The following is a 19444-nucleotide window of genomic DNA, read 5'->3' as shown; positions in this document are numbered from 1 at the left end:
TGCACTGTGTATGCCCACAGCTGCAGCACTTACCACTTCTGCGCCTACTCACTACTCACTAGTTCCAGTGTAATCCCCTCCTGCCAATACTGTCATCAGCTGTGAACCTGCCGCAGAGCCCATGTATGTGTCATCAAGTGCCCAACTCCCCTTTCCCCAAGGAAGAGGGGCGCTATAGCCCTGTAAGTCATATTTGGATATGCAGTGTGGCACCATGCTGCTTGCAGGTTACACTCAAATTGTCAACCAATGCCACCTACAGTGCTCAGCCACCAGAGGCCGCCCACAACTTGTGCCCACTGTGCCATCTACTGGAGCTTATATAAGGACAGCGACGCAGGTTCCCATCCTCAGATTGTGTTCTACTGCTTATTGTATCATTTGTGTGTTTGTTCTTAACCTGATAAAAACTTTATTTTCTTTGTGGCAGCACTATTGTTTGTGTCTAGCATTATGAAAATTACAATTTCAAAAAAATTGGATGATTAATTCAAGAGAAAGAGCTTCACAAAGCGATCTAGTCAATAATGCATTGGCGTGTAGTAATTTCTTGGAAATATCTTGCTTGATAAATACTTTATTTATGATGTGTTTCATGTAATCATCATCAGATAACTGTGGCAAAATTTTCACACAAGACAAGTTAGAAAAGCTTATCTGTAAATATTACAAGACCAATGTTACATTAGAAGCAAAAGTACGTACTGAATACAAGTACTTATAACACACTTAGGAAAGCTCATACAAGTGGGCAATATAAGAAAAAGGTACAATCTCATGTGCAATTGCTGTTAGGCACATTTCCCAAAGATGATATTTTGAGATGTCACCATTATTGAAATATAGACCAGCATCTAGCACACCTATTTTCAAAGTATGTAGTTCTACTAGAACAGCTTTTGGTATCCATTCCCATATATAATTGTTGAAATATTCATTGGGATTTTGAGTCCTAACAAGTAAACATTTCTCTAAGATCCCTACATATAGGTTTTATAGCTTCCATTATAGCAAATGGCAAAGAATGTTTATGGTTGTAGTAACTGCTCTGCAATAGCCAGACGATGAATCACTGCCAAGTGGGCAGAGTGCATGACATGAGTTGTCACCTTGTGACAAAGCAGGCTGCTATATTTATACTTCCCCTCTCGTTTTGCCATCTGCCTCCTTAAATTAGTTTTTCCACTTTTAACTAATTACATTAACATACTTGAGTGTAAGCTCCATTTTCATGAAAGAGGAAGGTTGGCCCTCAGTTTTAAAGAATATAACACAAAACCAAATTTTGTGCTGAGTTTTATGATGTAAATGATTTTATAATTTGTTTTGATTATTCCTAGTTAATAATTTCATTATAGGGTGAAATCAGTAATTGTTTTGTAACTTAAAGTCTATTGTTGATGTATAAACAAATATAAATTCTGTACTAATTATAAACATTTGGAGGAGCAACTAATAGTATTCATAAGGGAACTATTTGGCTCTAATGGAAAACATGTTAGCAAAGCCATCCCTTAATTAATTCCAAAGTAATTAACAGTTTTCTCAAAAGTATTGTTTGCGTAACAATATTTGTTAATTTCATGATTTAAACAAATAATTCAGCTTAACCCTTATGGTAGAAGAAACTGTTAAAAAGAACCAATATTTCAGTTAGTTTAATGTGTTAAGTTTTAATTGCTGTTTCTGTAAATTAGACTTTGAACAATATGTAGTTTTAGCACCTATTATTGTGAGGATATATGAGGGTCCTGAGACAGTCAGTCCATGGCCAAGTTTCAGACGAGGAACCTGTATTGGTTAGATCAATAACAATGCATCTGTGAAATAAGTGTAATACAATTAGGCTGTGTGTTATAACAATGACAGTATGTGTCCCATATGTACCTTGTTATTCCTCAAGAACTGTGTGGTTAGGTTTTGTACTGCTCGTAGATGATCAACAGGAAACTATTGTAGTAGTATGTGGTTCTTCACCTGCAACCTATTAATGAGGCTCATCGAAGATTAAACAATAGTGCGCTGGTCATATAACTAGGTATTATTGAGGGGTTGTGAATAGTGAAAGTAAATTACTGTGAAACACACATGTGCACCTGTCGGCTACATCATTTAAGTAGTCAGTGTAGTACCCCCGCACCCCATTTTTCAGCCAGTGTAGCAACGCAGTATGTTGTCACTGAGGACTCAAAAAACAAAGAAATAAAGCAGGGAACATTGTTATGAGCAGACTCAAGGACTATATTATTTCAACTTGGTGCCAGATCTCATTGGTCTCCAAGATTTAAACAAATCAGGACATAGCATTTATAACATGCAAAATATCATAAATATCCTTTACCACAGCACATCTGTTTTTTACAATAAATGTCATATTCCTAATGAAAAAATAAAACATAGAATATGTTGTGAGTAAAATCTGCATGGGACATATACAAATGTACACCACACTAGGTACAATGTCCAAACACTCCACTGAGAGAGAGAGAGAGAGAGAGAGAGAGAGAGAGAGAGAGAGAGAGAGAGAGCAATGTAAAGGCCATCATTTTAAAAGAAGACACTGCAATTTTTTTTTACTATTCTCCAAACAAAGCAAGTAAACTTAAACCTATTGAGACCAGAGGTGGGTCATGTCAAAAAAGAAAACCTTATCGCAAAAAATAAATTTTCCAACTGCATAAGGGTGGACTGGGATAGACAGAGATATGATGTTTTTTCTTATAAACTTGACCCGTTTGTGGTTTGAAAAGGTTTCAGCTCACTAAATCATTTTAAATTTTATTTCAAACTAAAAGAAGTGAATATTTCTCTTCCGTTACATGTGGGTTATGTGCAAAATGTTTCCTTTTCAAGTAATAGGTATTTGAATAATGTTATGTAGTTGCATATTATACTTTTCATTCCCCCTTCTTCTTCCTGTTTCTGCCCCCCCTCCCCCCCCCCCCCCCCCCTCTCCCCTCCTGGAAAAAGGAAAATGCTCTAATGACACTGTTACACTTGTAAACATCTTAATGAGGTTCCAGTTTAATGATCAACTTTAAAAGAGAATAATTTACTGAGAATGTCATTTTTGTTATAAGTTAATTTTAAATACAGGGTGTATCAAAAAGAATCATCCAATTTGGCATGTCTATATTTCTAAAGCTAATAAACATATACAATGAATTTTGTTTTTTGATGAACAGAAAACTCAAAAAGTTTTTTTTTTTATTTCATAACTTTCCATAGGTGTTCAATATGCCCCCCTTGAGATGCATGGCCTATGTCAATGTGGTATTCAAACTGTTCCCACAATGCAGGGAGCATTTCTTGAGTTACAACTTCCACAGCTGCTGTTATGTGATGTCTCAGTTCATTCATTGTTGTTGGTAATGGAGGCATGTAAACAGAGTCTTTTACAAAATGGCTCTGAGCACTATGGGACTAAACATCTGTGGTCATCAGTCCCCTAGAACTTAGAACTACTTAAACCTAACTAACCTAAGGACATCACATACATCCATGCCCGAGGCAGGATTCGAACCTGCGACCGTAGTGGTCACGCGGCTCCAGACTGACGCACCTAGAACCGCACGGCCACACCGGCCGGCAGTCTTTTACAAATACCCACAAGAAATAATCACATATAGTCAGATCCAGAGACCTTCAAGGCCAGCAATGTAAGGCTTAATCATTTGATGCAGTGCAACTGATCCATCACCCAGTAATCCTTTGATTTAAAAATTCCCAGACTTACAGATGCCAGTGAGGTGGTGCCCCATCCTGTTGTAAATGAAGTTGTTTGAATCAGTCTCCAACTGAGGAAAAAGAAAGTTCTCAAGCATATCAACATATGTGCTTCTTGTAACCGTGGTCTTGGCAAAGAAAAATAGACCATACACCTTTTTTCATGAAACTGCACAAAACACATTAAATTTTGGAGAGTCCCTCCAATGTTGTACTACTTCATGTGGTTGTGGTTCTCACATTATGATGGTTTACCTTTTCATTTAAAAGGAATGTTGCCTCGTCACTAAACATTAAACATGGAAGAAAACTGTCACCTTCCATCTTGTCAAGAATGAAATTACAGAACTCCATATGTTGTTGTTCATTACCTTCACAAAGAGCTTGCAGTAGCTGAACTTTGTATGGTTTAATGTGTAAATGTTGATGCAACACATGCCAGATGGACATTATGAGCATGTTGAGCTGTCAAGCTGCATAGTGAATGAATTTCTGCAGACTCCTTGTGAAACTATGGCAGATGCATTCAACATCTGTATCAGACACTCAGGCATGGCCCAGCAATTTGCCCTTAACTGTTTCTTGGAATTGCTCATGCCATCATCTAATGCTCTGTTCTGTAGGAGGACCTACACCATATCTTGTACAAATGTCACTCTGAACAGTTATTATTGACCCACACTGTGCAAAACATAGAACTCAAAATGCCTTCTGTTGTCCCAATAGCAGTTTTACTACAACTGAAGTGGGTGCACATTGCTACTACCTAGTGGGAACCATGAAAAACTCGAGAGTTTGCTCTTTCCAACAGTACACAGTTCACGCACATATCTCAAATAACATAACAGTTACGATTTTTTAAAATCTGGTGATTCTTTTTGATACACCCTGTATAATTATGTTTATTACATAAAATTGAGTGAAAATGTACCACTGGAGTGACATTTTCCTTCCTCCTTTGTTCTCCTCATCCCTTCATGCTACCCTTCCCTCGATTTCCTCAGTTCCCCCACCCACCATCCCCTGTCTATTTTCCTATTCTTATCCCCCCCTGCCCTCCCCCACACCCCTCCACCAACCAATTCAACAACTACCTCATCGGCCCCTGCCCACTACCCTGCCATTAGTGATAAGGTTTTGTTTCGTGACATAATCCATCAGTGGTCTCAATAGGTACAAGTTAGCTAGCTTTGTTTGGAAAATAGTAGTAAAAAATTATAATGTCTTCCTTTATAATGATGGCCTTTCATTGTTCTCTCTCTCAATGGAGCATTTGGACAGTGTCTCTTCTTTGTATGTGTTTCGTGATGGGTTTTACTCATGATATATTCTACATTTTATGTTTTTATGACAATATGATGCTTATTGTAAAATACAGATGTACTGTGGTAAAGGTTATTTATGATGTTTTGTATGTTATAAACACTATGTCATGGTATGTTTCAATCTTTGAGATCAATGGCATCTGGCATCAGTTGAAATAACACAATCCTTGAGTTCGCTGCCTTCAGACTGGCATGTGAAGTCTCAACATAACATCTTTTGCAAATGTACCTTACGGCTATTGCACATGAGATTGTACATTCTTATTGTATTGCTCATTTGTGTGAGCTTTTGTAGCATATTGTAAATACTTGTACTTAACATGTACTCCTGTTTCTGATGTTACATTGATCTTGTAATACAAGCTTTACTGATTCGTTTTTGTAAATTTTTGCCACAGTTACCTGGTGATGAGTACCCAAAATGTGATGTAAATAAAGTATTTAGCAATTAAGATGTTTCCAATGAATTATGTCATGCCAACTGTGGATGGTCACATGCCATACAAATGGATGACTTTATCAGTCAAATGAAGGGGAAGGGATTACGTGTTGGTCCACATCTAGCACTTACAGTATGTGTGTGTTCCCTGGTCATTGGGGCTCAGTTTTAAGTGGGACTGATCACTGAAGACAATTCTACTCCAGTCAATGAGATTACAGGCTACCAGCATGTCTGCAGATGATCTGGACAGTAATGGAATACCTAGCTGACTGTCATCCACTATAAAGCCTGACAACCAGAGTGATGGTCTGGGGTGCCATTTCTTTACATACCAGCACTTCTTTGGTTGCCATCCACAGCACCCTTACAGCACAGAGGACAATGTCAATGATATTCTACACCCTGTTTTGTTGCCCTTCATGGCAAGCCATCCTCGGCTTACATTTCAGAAAGATAATGCCTGTCCACACTCAGCAAAAGTTTCTACTGCTTGTGTTCATGTTTGCCAAACCCTACCTTGGCCGGCAAGGTCACTGGAACTCTCCTCAACTGAGAACATTTGGAGCATTATGGGCAAGGCCCTGGTAGTTTCATAGTGTTAAACTGGATTTACCAGGTAATTAGAAAAAATACATTTTGCTGTATGCTTATGAACTGTAAATAAGAATATAAAGAGAAATATGGTGAATATATGTCAAATCTGTAAAAATGAATGCCGGATTTTGATTTATAATGTTGTTTATGAATAATTTAAACTGAAAATATTGATGGTAGAAAGAGTATTGTTGTGTTACAGGAAGAAGTATATGTGTATGTATCAATCACTGTAACAAGGCCAATGCACATACTCTTGAGGATAATAGATATTATATCTCTTAGGTGATCCAAACTTTGTTACAGGATAAGAATAAGATGTATGAAAGGAGCATGAATAAAAGTGGCTAATCATTTTAGATTTGGACTCCTAAGTATTTATGGAAATCAAAGAATGAAAAGAAAGAATGAGAAAATAAAAATTATAGCTCTTGTTATTAATACTGCAATTGTGTTTTATCCAGCTATGGGCTGCATTATTTCAACAGTTTTTAACTTTGAGCTTTAACTTTTGTCCAGGAGCTTACATTTTTATGACGTTCTTTCCATTTTATTTTCTTCTATAATTTTCACTGGAAATCCTTGCTCATCAGGTTTCTTCTTTAAGGTCAACTGGTATGTTTCATGATATCATTGTGTAATGTCCCTAACTCTTGCAGTCTTTTTCCACTTCTGTAAATTATGCAACTTTGGTTTATTGTTATTATTATTATTATTATTATTCCCTACTCTTGTGTTTGCTCACATCTTTCTTTTTTACTCATCTTTCTCCTTCTTTTACCTTCAGCAACTTAAAATTGCTTTTGGTCTATCTTTTATGAAGGAATCACTTAAATATTTCAGACATTTAAAATCGTTCTTGCCTAATTTTTTGTTGTGTCAGACAGGTAACTGCTTCCTTAAATATTACTTATATACTGCCATTTTGGATGTAAGAAAGGGTTATGGTTGATAAAGGACTCATTTCAGACCTGATATTTATTGCACATTATATCTTAGACTTTTTCGTTTGAATCTGTCATAAAAGTTACAGATATCAGTTGTAGAAACTAACCTGTTGTTGCTGACATCAAGAAATCGCAATGTTCTGTTCTTTGAGAGAAATTGTTTCAGAGGTTTCCCTGCATCTTTTCCTAATCCATTCCAAGACAGGTTCAATTCTGTTATAGTGCTTTCAGTTAGTCCTTTGAAAAGAGCTGTGAACCCTAAAATGAGAAAAGAACATCATTGTTACTGAGAAAGAATTTAGGCACATGAAGTGTCACTTGGAAATAACTGACAAAAAAATTAAAAACATTACAGCCCCCCCCCCCCCCCCCAAAAGGTTTACTCATGTCTCATTGAAGAACTATATGGAAAGTAATCAATTGGGGCTAAAGTTGGGCTAAAATGGATGAATGAATGAATGAATATGAATGAATGAATGAATGAATGAGTAAGCTGATTCCAGAAGTCTCTGGATATGGGATTATTCAGATGTATCTACTGTTTCCTGTCAAAACATCAGAAGCCTCATAAAAATGATGAAAAATCACATATCCATGCAGGAAAAGGAAAGTTTAGATGGAATTTCAGCACATCTGTTGTATCTATCAGAACATCACATGAAAATCACTGAAAATGAACAGATTCATCTTGATGCATACAAGTTAAAATCAGGTGACTGCAGACATGTAAGAAATGGGGGGCAGTAGCTATACACGCAGAAAACTGGTAAGACTCAGGCCATTTAGGTTAACAAATGTTGAGTTGAACAGCTATCTGAATGCTCTGCTATGATAGTGGACCAGGAAAAACATCAGATTGTAGCACTGACAGTTTACTGGCCACCAGCAGGAAGCATCTTAAGCTTTATATAGCAGCTAGAAACAGATTTAATACTGTTATGTAGACTTAACTGGAGAATTATTACATGTGTAGAGATTAATGTTGATTTTTTATGAAGCTACTTACAGCTGTTAATGTTGCACTATATAATTCCCTGCAAGGATTGAATGACATAATGTAACAATTATTTGTAATTTGTTTGTAGATTCATTCATTCATTCATTCTTTATTGATCGACTGAGTCATTTTGTGTACAGAGAGTACTACATGATATGGGACAAGTCATTATACTTGTTAAACATTTAAAAAATACATAACACTAAATTAAATACACCTAGACTTACACAATTGTATGATAGTCATAGGTTACAGGATGTAGTACTAGTATATTCACAAGTTGTTCAATATGAAGGTCAACAAGGCCTAATTAAAATTAAAATTTGTGGATACATCTAAAATCAAATTAAGTACAGATAAACATTATGTAATTTATACAATAGTTGATATTGACTAGATAAATACAATAAGTACATACATGTAGATCAATTTTCAACAGTTGGTTAGGCCTTATTGAAATTTACATTTTGAAGATAAATTATAGTAGAGAAACTTGAGTGTGCAAATATATTACAAAGAACAATTACATTCAAAATATTCATGTAAATTATCAAAACAGTATTTTCATAATATTGATTTAAGCCTTATTTTAAAATGTGCTGGACTGCTGCTGTTTTTATGTTTAATGATAGATGATTATAAAGTTTAATACCCATGCATTTTACACCATCAGTATATAATTTGGTGGAATGGGAAAATTGTGTCAACAAGTATTCCCCTCTATTGTCATGCTGGTGACAGTCCAGATTCTGCTTCAGACTGCCAATGTTTACCTTGGTAAAACTTAGTATCTCCAATATGTACTGGCTTGGAAGTGAAAGAATACCTAGTTTTTGAGATAGTTGTTTACAAGAGCCTCTTTGCTTTTTAAATAAGATTATCCTGACAGCTTTCTTTTGGAGCTTAAATATTTTATTGGGCTCAGAACTTTGGCCCCAGAATATGAGGCCATATGTTAGAATTGAGTGAAAAAGAGCATGGTAAACTGATGTTAAGATATTTATACTCATGACTTCCTTGACTGACAGAAGCATAAACAAATTTTGCTTAGCTTAGTAGCTAAGCTGCCAGTGTGCCTTTTCCAGCTTAGAGTGTCAGAGACAGATATTCCAAGGAATTTAGTTACATTTTCCAGTTCAATACTATTTCCACCTATTTGCATAGTTGGGACAGTGGGATTTCTATTCTGGACTGCATGAAATGTTACGCCTACACCTTTTTTCATTAAGAAGTAGCCTATTAGCTGTAAGCCATAAATCCAGTAGAGCAGTACATTGGTTGTCTGCAACTTCAGTACGATCATCTGAGTCAGAGGTCAGAATATTGGTGTCATCAGCAAAAAGAAAGGTATTGAAACTCGGTAGGTGCAGAGGAAGATCATTAACGAACAGGAGAAATAGGATTGGGCCTAAAACTGATCCTTGAGGGACACCATGCATATCAGAACATGAAAATGTGGATTTTGCTGAAGGGGTGACCTCACATAATTGCACTTTTCTGTTTAGTGGGTAGCTTGCAAACCAATCATAGGCAGTGCCCCGTATACCGTAGTAAATGAACAGGAGAAACAGGATTGGGCCTAAAACTGATCCTTGTAGTGATTTGTCTGTAAAACCAGTAGTCATGATGGTCAAATGTTAACAATAAAATGTACTGGCCATTTAGGTACAGTTCATCAAAGAAAAATATCATATGATAGAATCTTAAACAATAATTTGGTTAAAGTTTTTAGAGAGAAGTTGCAGGAAGACTAGACTGTATAGAGAGGAAATTTAACTCTGTCTTTAAAATATTTCTGCAGCAAGCTGAGTCTTGTTTTCCCCTAAAATAAGTCAAGGATAAAACCAAATTAAAGTGAAATAAGAGATAGATAACTCCTGGGGTTTCAGTATCTAGTGCTAGGAAAAGATAATCCTGCTTAATCCAGCGAACAAGCTGTAGTCTGGATCTGATACTCTATTTCTGAACATTATTAAACAAGAAACTAATTTACCAGAAAGTAGGTCTGGCAAAAATGGTGATGCTTTCAAATCACTGGCCACCAAGTTCAACGTGTCGTTGGATCTTTTTCATGATATGCTTCAATGAAATTTTCTCACTTTACAAGCCATATCATTTCAAAATGATGCAGCTTGTAACTGAGAAAATTTTATTGCCCCAAATGCAATGATTAATGTCTCACAGTGGCAGCAAAAACTGATACCAGTAATGAACAACCAAATACAGATGCATTCTATTTATTTGCGCAGATGCTGAATGCACCATCAAGAGGTATTACATTTCAAAAATAGAACCCATAATGAGATTACAAAATTCATCAGGTCACTAAAAAATAATAATTTTGCCAGCAATTATGGTGTTTCTAGTAGTGATAAAATTTTGTGCTGACATGAGAGGATTATTCTTAAGCTGTCTTTGTAATTAATTAATAACTCAGGGCATATTTCACAGTATACTTAAAAACGCTTTAGCACACCCATCTATAGATCTGTATCACTTCTTCCAGTTGTAAATTATTAACTTTATCTGCTTTGTTGTGCTTTGTAGCTGACATCTCTTCTCTTGATTGTTCTAACTGGCTGTAAACTATTGGATATGGAAGTGTAGCTCTAGCTATACAGTTTGTAATATTGGGTGTTTGTCACTTTTTAAACCACTTTTGAAATATTAATAGGTAACAGCCAGCTCAGGTTTCGCAGTTCTCTTTTGAATGCAGTTAAAGGAACATTACACACTGCACTTGGTTATGGTTCTCTCTGTTCAGTTCAACTGCAGTAGATCTACCATGAATGAGATTATTAGCAATTATTTTGGTGGCAAAAGGACAATCAGCATAACAGCTGCAAGACTAATCAGAATAATTTCACCAGGATAGCACAATGTTTTTCAGGCTGAGCAAAATGTATGCCAGTTAAATGAGACTACTCAGTGAAAGTATGTTCACACTGGTTAACAATGTCTGTTGCTGTACCAGACTGTTATTGTAGCAGTACACCAAAGAAAACAGTGTGTGTAGTTATGTGAGGTCACCCCTTCAGGAAAATCCACAGTTTCATGTTCTGATAAGCAAACCGTGAAACATGGTGTCCCGCATGGATCAGTAATGCAAATTCACAATGTGAAGTAATTACAAGATATTGCCATTGAGTTAACAAACAACATACAATGGACATGAGATACAGCTTAAAAGCAGCACATTTTATAAGCTGTAATGGCTGCAATGAAGTTTCCCATACTGACCAACCTAGTTGTTCCACCTAATTTTTCTTGTCGCAGAATGCAGACTCTAGAGCTCAAATGATCTTATAAAGATTAGTGTAAGAATAAACTCTTATTTTGTAAACTACATAATACTTTGAAAATTGCCTAGGCCAAATTTGGCTGTTTTGAAAGGATTGCAAGCTTTCACTAAAATTTAGCATACAAAAATGTTACTGGGTAGAAATGTAGAAAAATATATGGATACTACCACACTTCCATGATGTGAATCCTCTTGTTCACAAGTATAAGCATGATATCCAAAATCATAGTAAATTACATGTACTTATCAATTAATGAGTTAATTAATCAGTGGAGTCCACAATATTGTACAGGAAAACTAAGGTAACAAAAGTAAGTAGGTCAGGATCAAACACTGATTAGAGCAAAATCTGCAATGAAAATTGGTGGAAGTTCCAAACTTCAAATTTAATTATTTCAGAAGATAATTAGATTCATGTACTGTAATTTAAAATATATTACTAGAAAGTCAGAATGCTTAGGTTCCAAATGGTGAGCACTGGATTCGACCAGTTAGCTCAAAGGTTTTTCCTGCTTTTGAACGTGGTGTTACCTTCAATTAGCTATAACTTTTAATTGTCATAATCTACAGCCAAATGAATGGTATCAGTGGAAACAATGCAGTGAGGAGAATAAACTGAACAGTGAATTCAAATTGGACTTTGCCTGATTGCAGGTTTTCATATAGCTATCACATGTGGCGTAAATAGGGTTCAGAATGAAGTTATGTATTCTGCTGGGAAGATATTTAAACTTGGGTAAAAACTGATAATTACTGGGAACTGATGACATAACAGATGGGGAGTACCCACCTGTTCCATGTCGCAGTCTTCTCAAGTGTCTGAGAAAAGTGCGCTATGACAGAATGCTGATTCATTTAACAGAGCAAAACTTGTTCTCTTCCTTTAAGTTTGGTTTTTGTAATGTAATCTCCATAGAGAAAACAACACAAGAAGTCAAAAATGTAGTATCAGCAGAACTAAAAAAAACATTATTCTTTTCATATGCTGTGGGACCTTGTTAAAGCTTTGATTTTGTAAATCACAAAATTCTACTTGACAAAGTATAGTGATATGGTATTAATGATATCCATCTTGCTTGTGTGGAGTCTTACCTTCATAACAGAAAGCAGAGAGTCTCATTAACAGAATGTGTTACAGGCATGAAACTAATTTCAGCATGGGGCAGCATAACATATGGAGTATCACAAGGATCAGTAACAGGCTGACTGTTTTATCTAACGTTTACATAATTGATTTTATAATGATAAGGCAGTTCAAAACCTGAAACATTTTCTGGTGACACAATCAAACCAATCAATGATCAAAACTCAACCTTAATGGACACAACCCATTTGTAAGTGGAAAAGGCCTACAAGTCATTCACAGCTGACAATTTAAGTCTTAATCTCAAACGACTCATGTTACTATGGTGTGGAAAGTTCTGGTAGGAAGTAAATAATTTGGGAGTAAAGGAAACAACTCACCAAATAATAGACATGCCAAGTCATTAACAGCCGTAAAAATGATACTGAAAACACTACAAGCACACACCTGTATGGCTACATTGTATAGGCTGAATACACTCTCTTTTATTTTATGAGATAAACATTTGAGGCAATGCACCGATAGTAAATAAAAAATTTATTTACAAGAAGCAAGTAGTAAGAATAATGTGCAAAATAGATAACTTTATGTTTTGCAGAAGCCTTTTTACAGATATTTCAATTCTTATACTCACTTCACTATGCATTTACTCCATAGTGTGTTTTGTTGTCAATAATAAAAATAATTTTCAGCTGAAATGTGATGCACTCCATCAGAATACAAGACACAAAAATAAGTTCCATAAAGGCTTTGCCTCCTTGTTCAGAAGTTTAGAATCATATTCTGGTGGGAAGATATTTAAGCTCCCATCTGACATATCAGAACAAAATTTGGAATCCTCACCAATTCAAAATAAAATTACAAACATACCTCATTAGTATCTCTTTCTGTAGATCTTAATATATAGATTTAGTGATTGAAAATTATTGTTGGCTCTTTGACAGAAAGTGCAAAATGGCTAAATAAAAATACCTGGAGGACAAATGCTGGGCTGTAGAAGCATGCATATCTAGAGGAAACATATATGCCAACTATAGGAAAGCTAGAGAGACCTTTGGAGAAAAGAGAAACAGTTGTATGTGTATCAAGAGCTCAGACTGCAAGCCAGTCCCAAGCCAAGAAAGAAAAAGTGAAAGGTGGAAGGAATATATTGTGGATCTATGTAAGAGAAAAAACTGAGGACATTGTCATAGAAAGATAAGAGAAAGTAGGTGAAGAAGGGCACTGAAAGACCTAATTGGGAACCAGGGCCTGGAGTAGATGACATTCATCCAGAAAGTTGATATCTGTGGGTGATGCAAAAATGACAGAATTCCACCTAGTGTATGATATACAGGGTGGTCCATTGATCGTGACCAGGCCAAATATCTTACAAAATAAGGATCAAATGAAAAAACTACAAAGAAGAAAACTTGTCTAGCTTGAAAGGGGAAACCAGATGGCATTATGGTTGGCTGCTAGATGGCATGCCATAGGTCAAATGGATATCAACTGCATTTTGTTAAATAGGAATCCCAATTTTTCATTACATATTTGTGTAGTACATAAAGAAATATGAATGTTTTAGTTGGACCACTTTTTTCGCTTTGTGATAGATGGTGCTGTAATAGTCACAAACATATGGCTCACAATTTTAGATGAACAATTGGTAACAGGTAGGTTTTTAAAATTAAAATACAGAACGTAGGTACATTTGAACATTTTATTTTGGTTGTTCCAATGTGATACATGTACCTTTGTGAACTTATCATTTCTGAGAACGCATACTGTTACAGCGTGATTATCTGCAAATACCACATTAATGCAATAAATGCTCAAAATGAGGTACGTGTAACAACATCCCTCTCAACAGCAAGTAGTTCGCCTTCTGTAATGTTCGCACATGCGTTGACAATGCACTGACACATATTGTCAGGCGTTGTCGGTGCATCACAATAGCAAATATCCTTCAACTTTCCACACAGAAAGAAATCCGGGGACGTCAGATCGAGTGAACGTGTGGTCTATGGTATGGTGCTTCGACGACCAATCCACCTGTCATGAAATCTGTCATGCAGTGAAACATCTTGTAGTAACATCGGTAGAACATTACATAGGAATTTAGCATACATTGCACCATTTAGATTGCCATTGATAAAATGGGGTCCAATTATCCTTCCTCCCATAATGCCACACCATACATTAACCTGCCAAGGTTGCTGATGTTCCACTTGTCACAGCCATTGTGGATTTTCCGTTGCCCAATAGTGCATATTATGCTGGTTTACATTACTGCTGTTGGTGAATGATGCTTCATCGCTAAATAGAACGTGTGCAGAAAATCTGTCACCACCTGTAATTTCTCTTGTGCTTTGCATAGAAAAATGGTATGGGTGCAATCGATTTTGATATATCATTCTCAACACCAATTCTCATGCAATTTGTCTGCTACTGATGTGCAGATAAGCCATGACAGCAACTAAAACACCTACTTGGGCATCATCATTTGTTGCAGGTTGTGGTTGACATTTCACATGTGGCTAAACACTTCCTGTTTCCTTAAATAATGAAACTCTCCAGCAAATGGTCAGGACACTTGGATGATGTCGTCCAGGATACCGAGCAGCATACATAGCACACACCCATTGGGCATTTTGATCACAATAGCCATTATTACAACACGATATCAACCTTTTCCGCAATTGTTAAATGGTCCATTTTAATACGGGTAATGTGTCATGAAACAAATACCGTCTGCACTGGCACAATGTTACGTGATACCATGTACTTATACATTTGTGACTATTACAGCGCCATCCATCACAAAACGAAAAAAGTGATCCAACTAAAACACTCATAAAGACATACTACATGAATATGTAATATAAAATGAGGGTTCCCATTTTTAAAAATGCAGTTGATATCCGTTTGACCTATGGCAGCACCATCTAGTGGGCCAACCATAGCGCCCTCTGGTTTCCCCCTTCAAGGTAGACAAGTTTTGTTCTTTGTAGTTTTTTTGTTTGATGCTTATTTTGTGAGGTATTTGGTCTGGTCACTATCAATGTACCACCCTGTATATGGGACAGGTGTAGTACCCTCAGACTTCAGGAAGAATGTAATAATTACATTTCCAAAGAAGGCAGGTGTGAATACTATTGAACCATCAGTTCAACAAATAATGGTTGCAAGATAGTGACACAAGTTATTTACAGAAAAATGGGAAAACTCACTGAAGCTGACCCAGGGGAAGAACAGTTTGTGTTCTGATGAAATGTAGGAATGCACAATGCGGTACTAACCTTATCCTGAAAGATAGTTTGAAGAAAGGCAAAACTATGCTTTTAGCATTTCTAGATTTAGAGATAGCATTTTACAATGTTGCCTGAACTACGATCTTTGAAATTTTGAAGATAACATGGATAAACTACAGGAAGTGAAAGATTAATTACAACTTACACAGAAATTAGGCCACTGTTGTAATAGTCAAAACACATGAAAGTGAGACTGTAGTTCAACAGAGAGTGAGACAGTGTTGTAGCCTATCTCCAATGATGTTCAATCTGTATGATATGTTTGTATTGACAGTTCTGGATAAGTTAGTGGCAGTGGTTTGACTTAGAGCTTGCTTGGCAAATTGTGAGAGGATGCGGCTTCTGCACGTACAAATTTGAAGACCATGCGCATCTGCAGTACAAGAGAAGGGGATGTAGGCAGTATGTTTGGGCACAGAGGAAGTCTGCTAGCAGCAGTAGCACTTGGAGAAGCCTGTGTGATTGGTGGCCACATACAAAGTTGTTGGTTTTCTTGTGGCATTTCCATTGCCAGTTTTCAGTGTTTCCATATAGGGTTCCACCACAAAAGTACTCTACTAGGGTGTACCTATTGCAGTACCATTGTGACAGTTATTATCATCATGCAATGAAAGTTAATCTACATCTACATCTTCATCCATACTCCACAAGCCACCTGACGGTGTGTGGCGGAGGGTACTTTGAGTACCTCTATCAGTTCTCCCTTCTGTTCCAGTCTCGTATTGTTCGTGAAAAGGAAGATTGTCGGTGTCGGTATGCCTCTGTGTGGGCTCTAATCTCTCTGATTTTATCCTCATGGTCTCTTCGCGAGATATACATAGGAGGAGGCAATATATTGCTTGACTCCTGGTGACGGTATGGTCTCGAAACTTCAACAAAAGCCCATATCGAGCTACTGAGCATCTCTCCTGCAGAATCTTTCACTGGAGTTTATCTATCATCTCCGTAATGCTTTCGCGATTACTAAATGATCCTGTAACAAAGCGCGCTGCTCTCCGTTGGATCCTCTCCACCTCCTCGATCAACACTACCTGGCACGAGTCCCACACTGGTGAGCAATATTCAAGCAGTGGGCGAACAAGTGTACTGTAACCTACTTCCTTTGTTTTCAGATTGCATTTCCTTAGGATTCTTCCAATAAATCTCAGTCTGGCATCTGCTTTACTGATGATCAACTTTATATGATCATTCCATTTTAAATCACTCCTAATGCCTACTCCCAGATAATTCACGGAATTAACCCTTCCTGCGTGTAGTGCACGCCTGACCTATTCAGGGGGACCCTACATTTCTCCACCTGATGGCGGAGGTCGAGAAATTTGCACCCCATATCTCCGCCAATTGTCTGAGCCTCTGGTTTAAGCCTTCCACTCAGCTCCAAACCAGAGGACCGTGATCAGGTCTGGGAACGATACTACAAATTGTTAGGTCAGATTCCACCCCACGAGTGAGGCTTTCTGCCTTCACCAACTCTGCCAGCCGCCTGTATGAACTGAGGATGACCTCTGAACCCAGACAGCAGGAGTCATTGGTGCTGACATGTGCAACAGTTTGCAATCGGGTGCACCCAGTGCTCTCAATTGCTGCCAGCAGGGCCTCCTCCACAATTCGGATGAGACCCCCCCCCCCCCCCCCCCTGACCTTTCTGCTATTTACCTAAGGGGCTCCATCACCCACCTAACGTTGGATCTCCCAATCACTAATAAACCCCTCCCCCCATGTGCCTGCTCGGACCTTACTGAAGGAGCGACCACATGTCCACTCACAGGCAGAGCCGGCAATGCCACACGGCCAGCCTCGACATTGACCCTCTGCCTCATGCGCTGCGAATGACACTGAACCCGCCACTCCCCTTGGGGAGAGGGTGGCCCAACTGCACCTGGTACCTGCGAAGATGTCTTGACAGCAGGGACCATGGGTGAAGCATGTAACACCTGGGGTGTACCATGCGACGCACCAGACTCCCCACTGCCGCTTGGCCATCTCTCCTGCATCCATACACAGCAGTCACACATCCTCCTCATCCTAAGAAATCAATTTACTGTAGAGAATTAATCAACTTTTAACTAGACTGCTAATTCTAGTGAATTAGCAGTCTAGTTAAAAGTGGCTGATAGCTGACCACTACCTGTCTCTGGACTGTATTCAAAACAAACACTAGCACTACTGGCACCACAGCTGACTAAAGGGGCTCTCTCTGACTATATTCAAAACAAACACAAAATCTATGGAACACTATTGCTCGTACTCGAAAATTGAAGCTTCCTAAAAGCAAAAACACACAGAAGAAGTGACAAGTAAGAAAAATACAGTTAATACTTAAATTAATGTAGCTCACTGCACAGCAGATGTGAAACAGACAGCAGTTACGATGACACTGACATTGCTGGCAGTATGGCTGACTAAAGGGACTCTCTCTGACTGTATCCAAAACAAACACAAAATCTATGGAACACAGCTCTCTGAGACTGCAGATGTGTGTGCAAGTTGTGCTTGCCTGTGTGTGTGTGTGTGTGTGTGTGTGTGTGTGTGTGTGTGTGTGTCTACTGCTGACAACGGCCTTCTCTGCTATATGGTGAGTAGCAACTTTCCTTCTCTCGTATTGTTACATTCCATCCTGGATTTTCCATTGTTTAATTCTGTTTTGTAATAGATTTGTGCTTTAGAATTTGATACATATATGCCATGTGACTAAATAGGTAGATCCTTTTACAATTTTGAAATGGGACAATGCCATTAAATATCTAGTAACAAATTTCTTTTTTTAAAATGCTATTCAATATTATTATTATTATTATTGCTGTGTACTCTGCAGAAAATAATTACATTTGTCATGAACTATTTTGGGTAAAGTCTTGGATGTTGTGGTAAATTTAGCGTACTGTAAATATTAGGAATAACATCTTAAAGTTTCATAAGTACAAACACAGAATTCTTATGTCAGTACATTATGGACTATGGTGCATACCTCATTTTGCAGGCATTTGTTGGATGCTGTATTAGGGCAGTCCAACTTGACTTGCTTGTGTGAAAAATTTCTTCTAATCTGCTAATTGCTAAATAAATGTTACTTTGGGATATCTTTAGTATGTCTGTGTATATTACATTACCAGTTCATTTTTTCACTGCATTCAGCTCTGTTTACTAATATAACATATATGTGAACAGTTTTTAATCCATTCTGATGTGAACCCTACATTCTTATTTTTTGAAAATAGAAAGGAAAAACATATGCCACATGATGTAAGGGAGGCACTGAACAGCACCTTAGTACACAAAACAATGTTTCAGGATTCGATGTGAAAGCTAGACAGGAAGTTACCTATCCTTTGGAGTATGTGGTGAGAAATCTAGGGAGGAAACTGAAAGATGTGGGTGGATCCATTCACACACTCCTGTATGGATGCACCCTTGTTGGTCCAGTTGACTTACAAGAGATCATAGGTGCTGGGCAGCGTACTCAAGCAACTGTCAACTACATCAGTCTTGTGACTGAAATTTGTAAATTGTTAGCCAAGAAATTATCCTGTATGAAAAATTCTTGGATCTATTTGTTTAGAAAAGTAGTCACTGCTATGGACAGTGTTATTCCACATAAATGTATGTTTTTTCAAGTGGGGGGATTAACTTCCCAATACATTATGTAACTTTAAATAATGCTGTGAAAGGTGATGTTATATGCCTAATGATTTGTTATGTTCATCACAGAAATGTGAAAACTTAACAAGTTCAAGA

General features: G+C 37.4%; 1 protein-coding gene across 1 annotated transcript in view; it reads right to left on the bottom strand.

The window, feature by feature from the left end:
• The window catches only part of LOC126481988 (leucine-rich repeat-containing protein 74A-like), a 182752-nt gene that overhangs the window by 106223 nt on the left and 57085 nt on the right, over positions 1-19444 (bottom strand). The window contains exon 4 of the mRNA XM_050105952.1: positions 7142-7292. Coding sequence (XP_049961909.1) covers positions 7142-7292 — 151 coding nt within the window. The remainder of the gene's footprint in view (positions 1-7141; positions 7293-19444) is intronic.

The sequence above is a fragment of the Schistocerca serialis genome, chromosome 5 (assembly GCF_023864345.2).
Source record: "Schistocerca serialis cubense isolate TAMUIC-IGC-003099 chromosome 5, iqSchSeri2.2, whole genome shotgun sequence".
Lineage (NCBI taxonomy): Eukaryota > Metazoa > Arthropoda > Insecta > Orthoptera > Acrididae > Schistocerca > Schistocerca serialis.
Note: the sequence above shows the minus strand (reverse complement) of the source record. Positions and strands in the feature narration are given on the sequence as shown.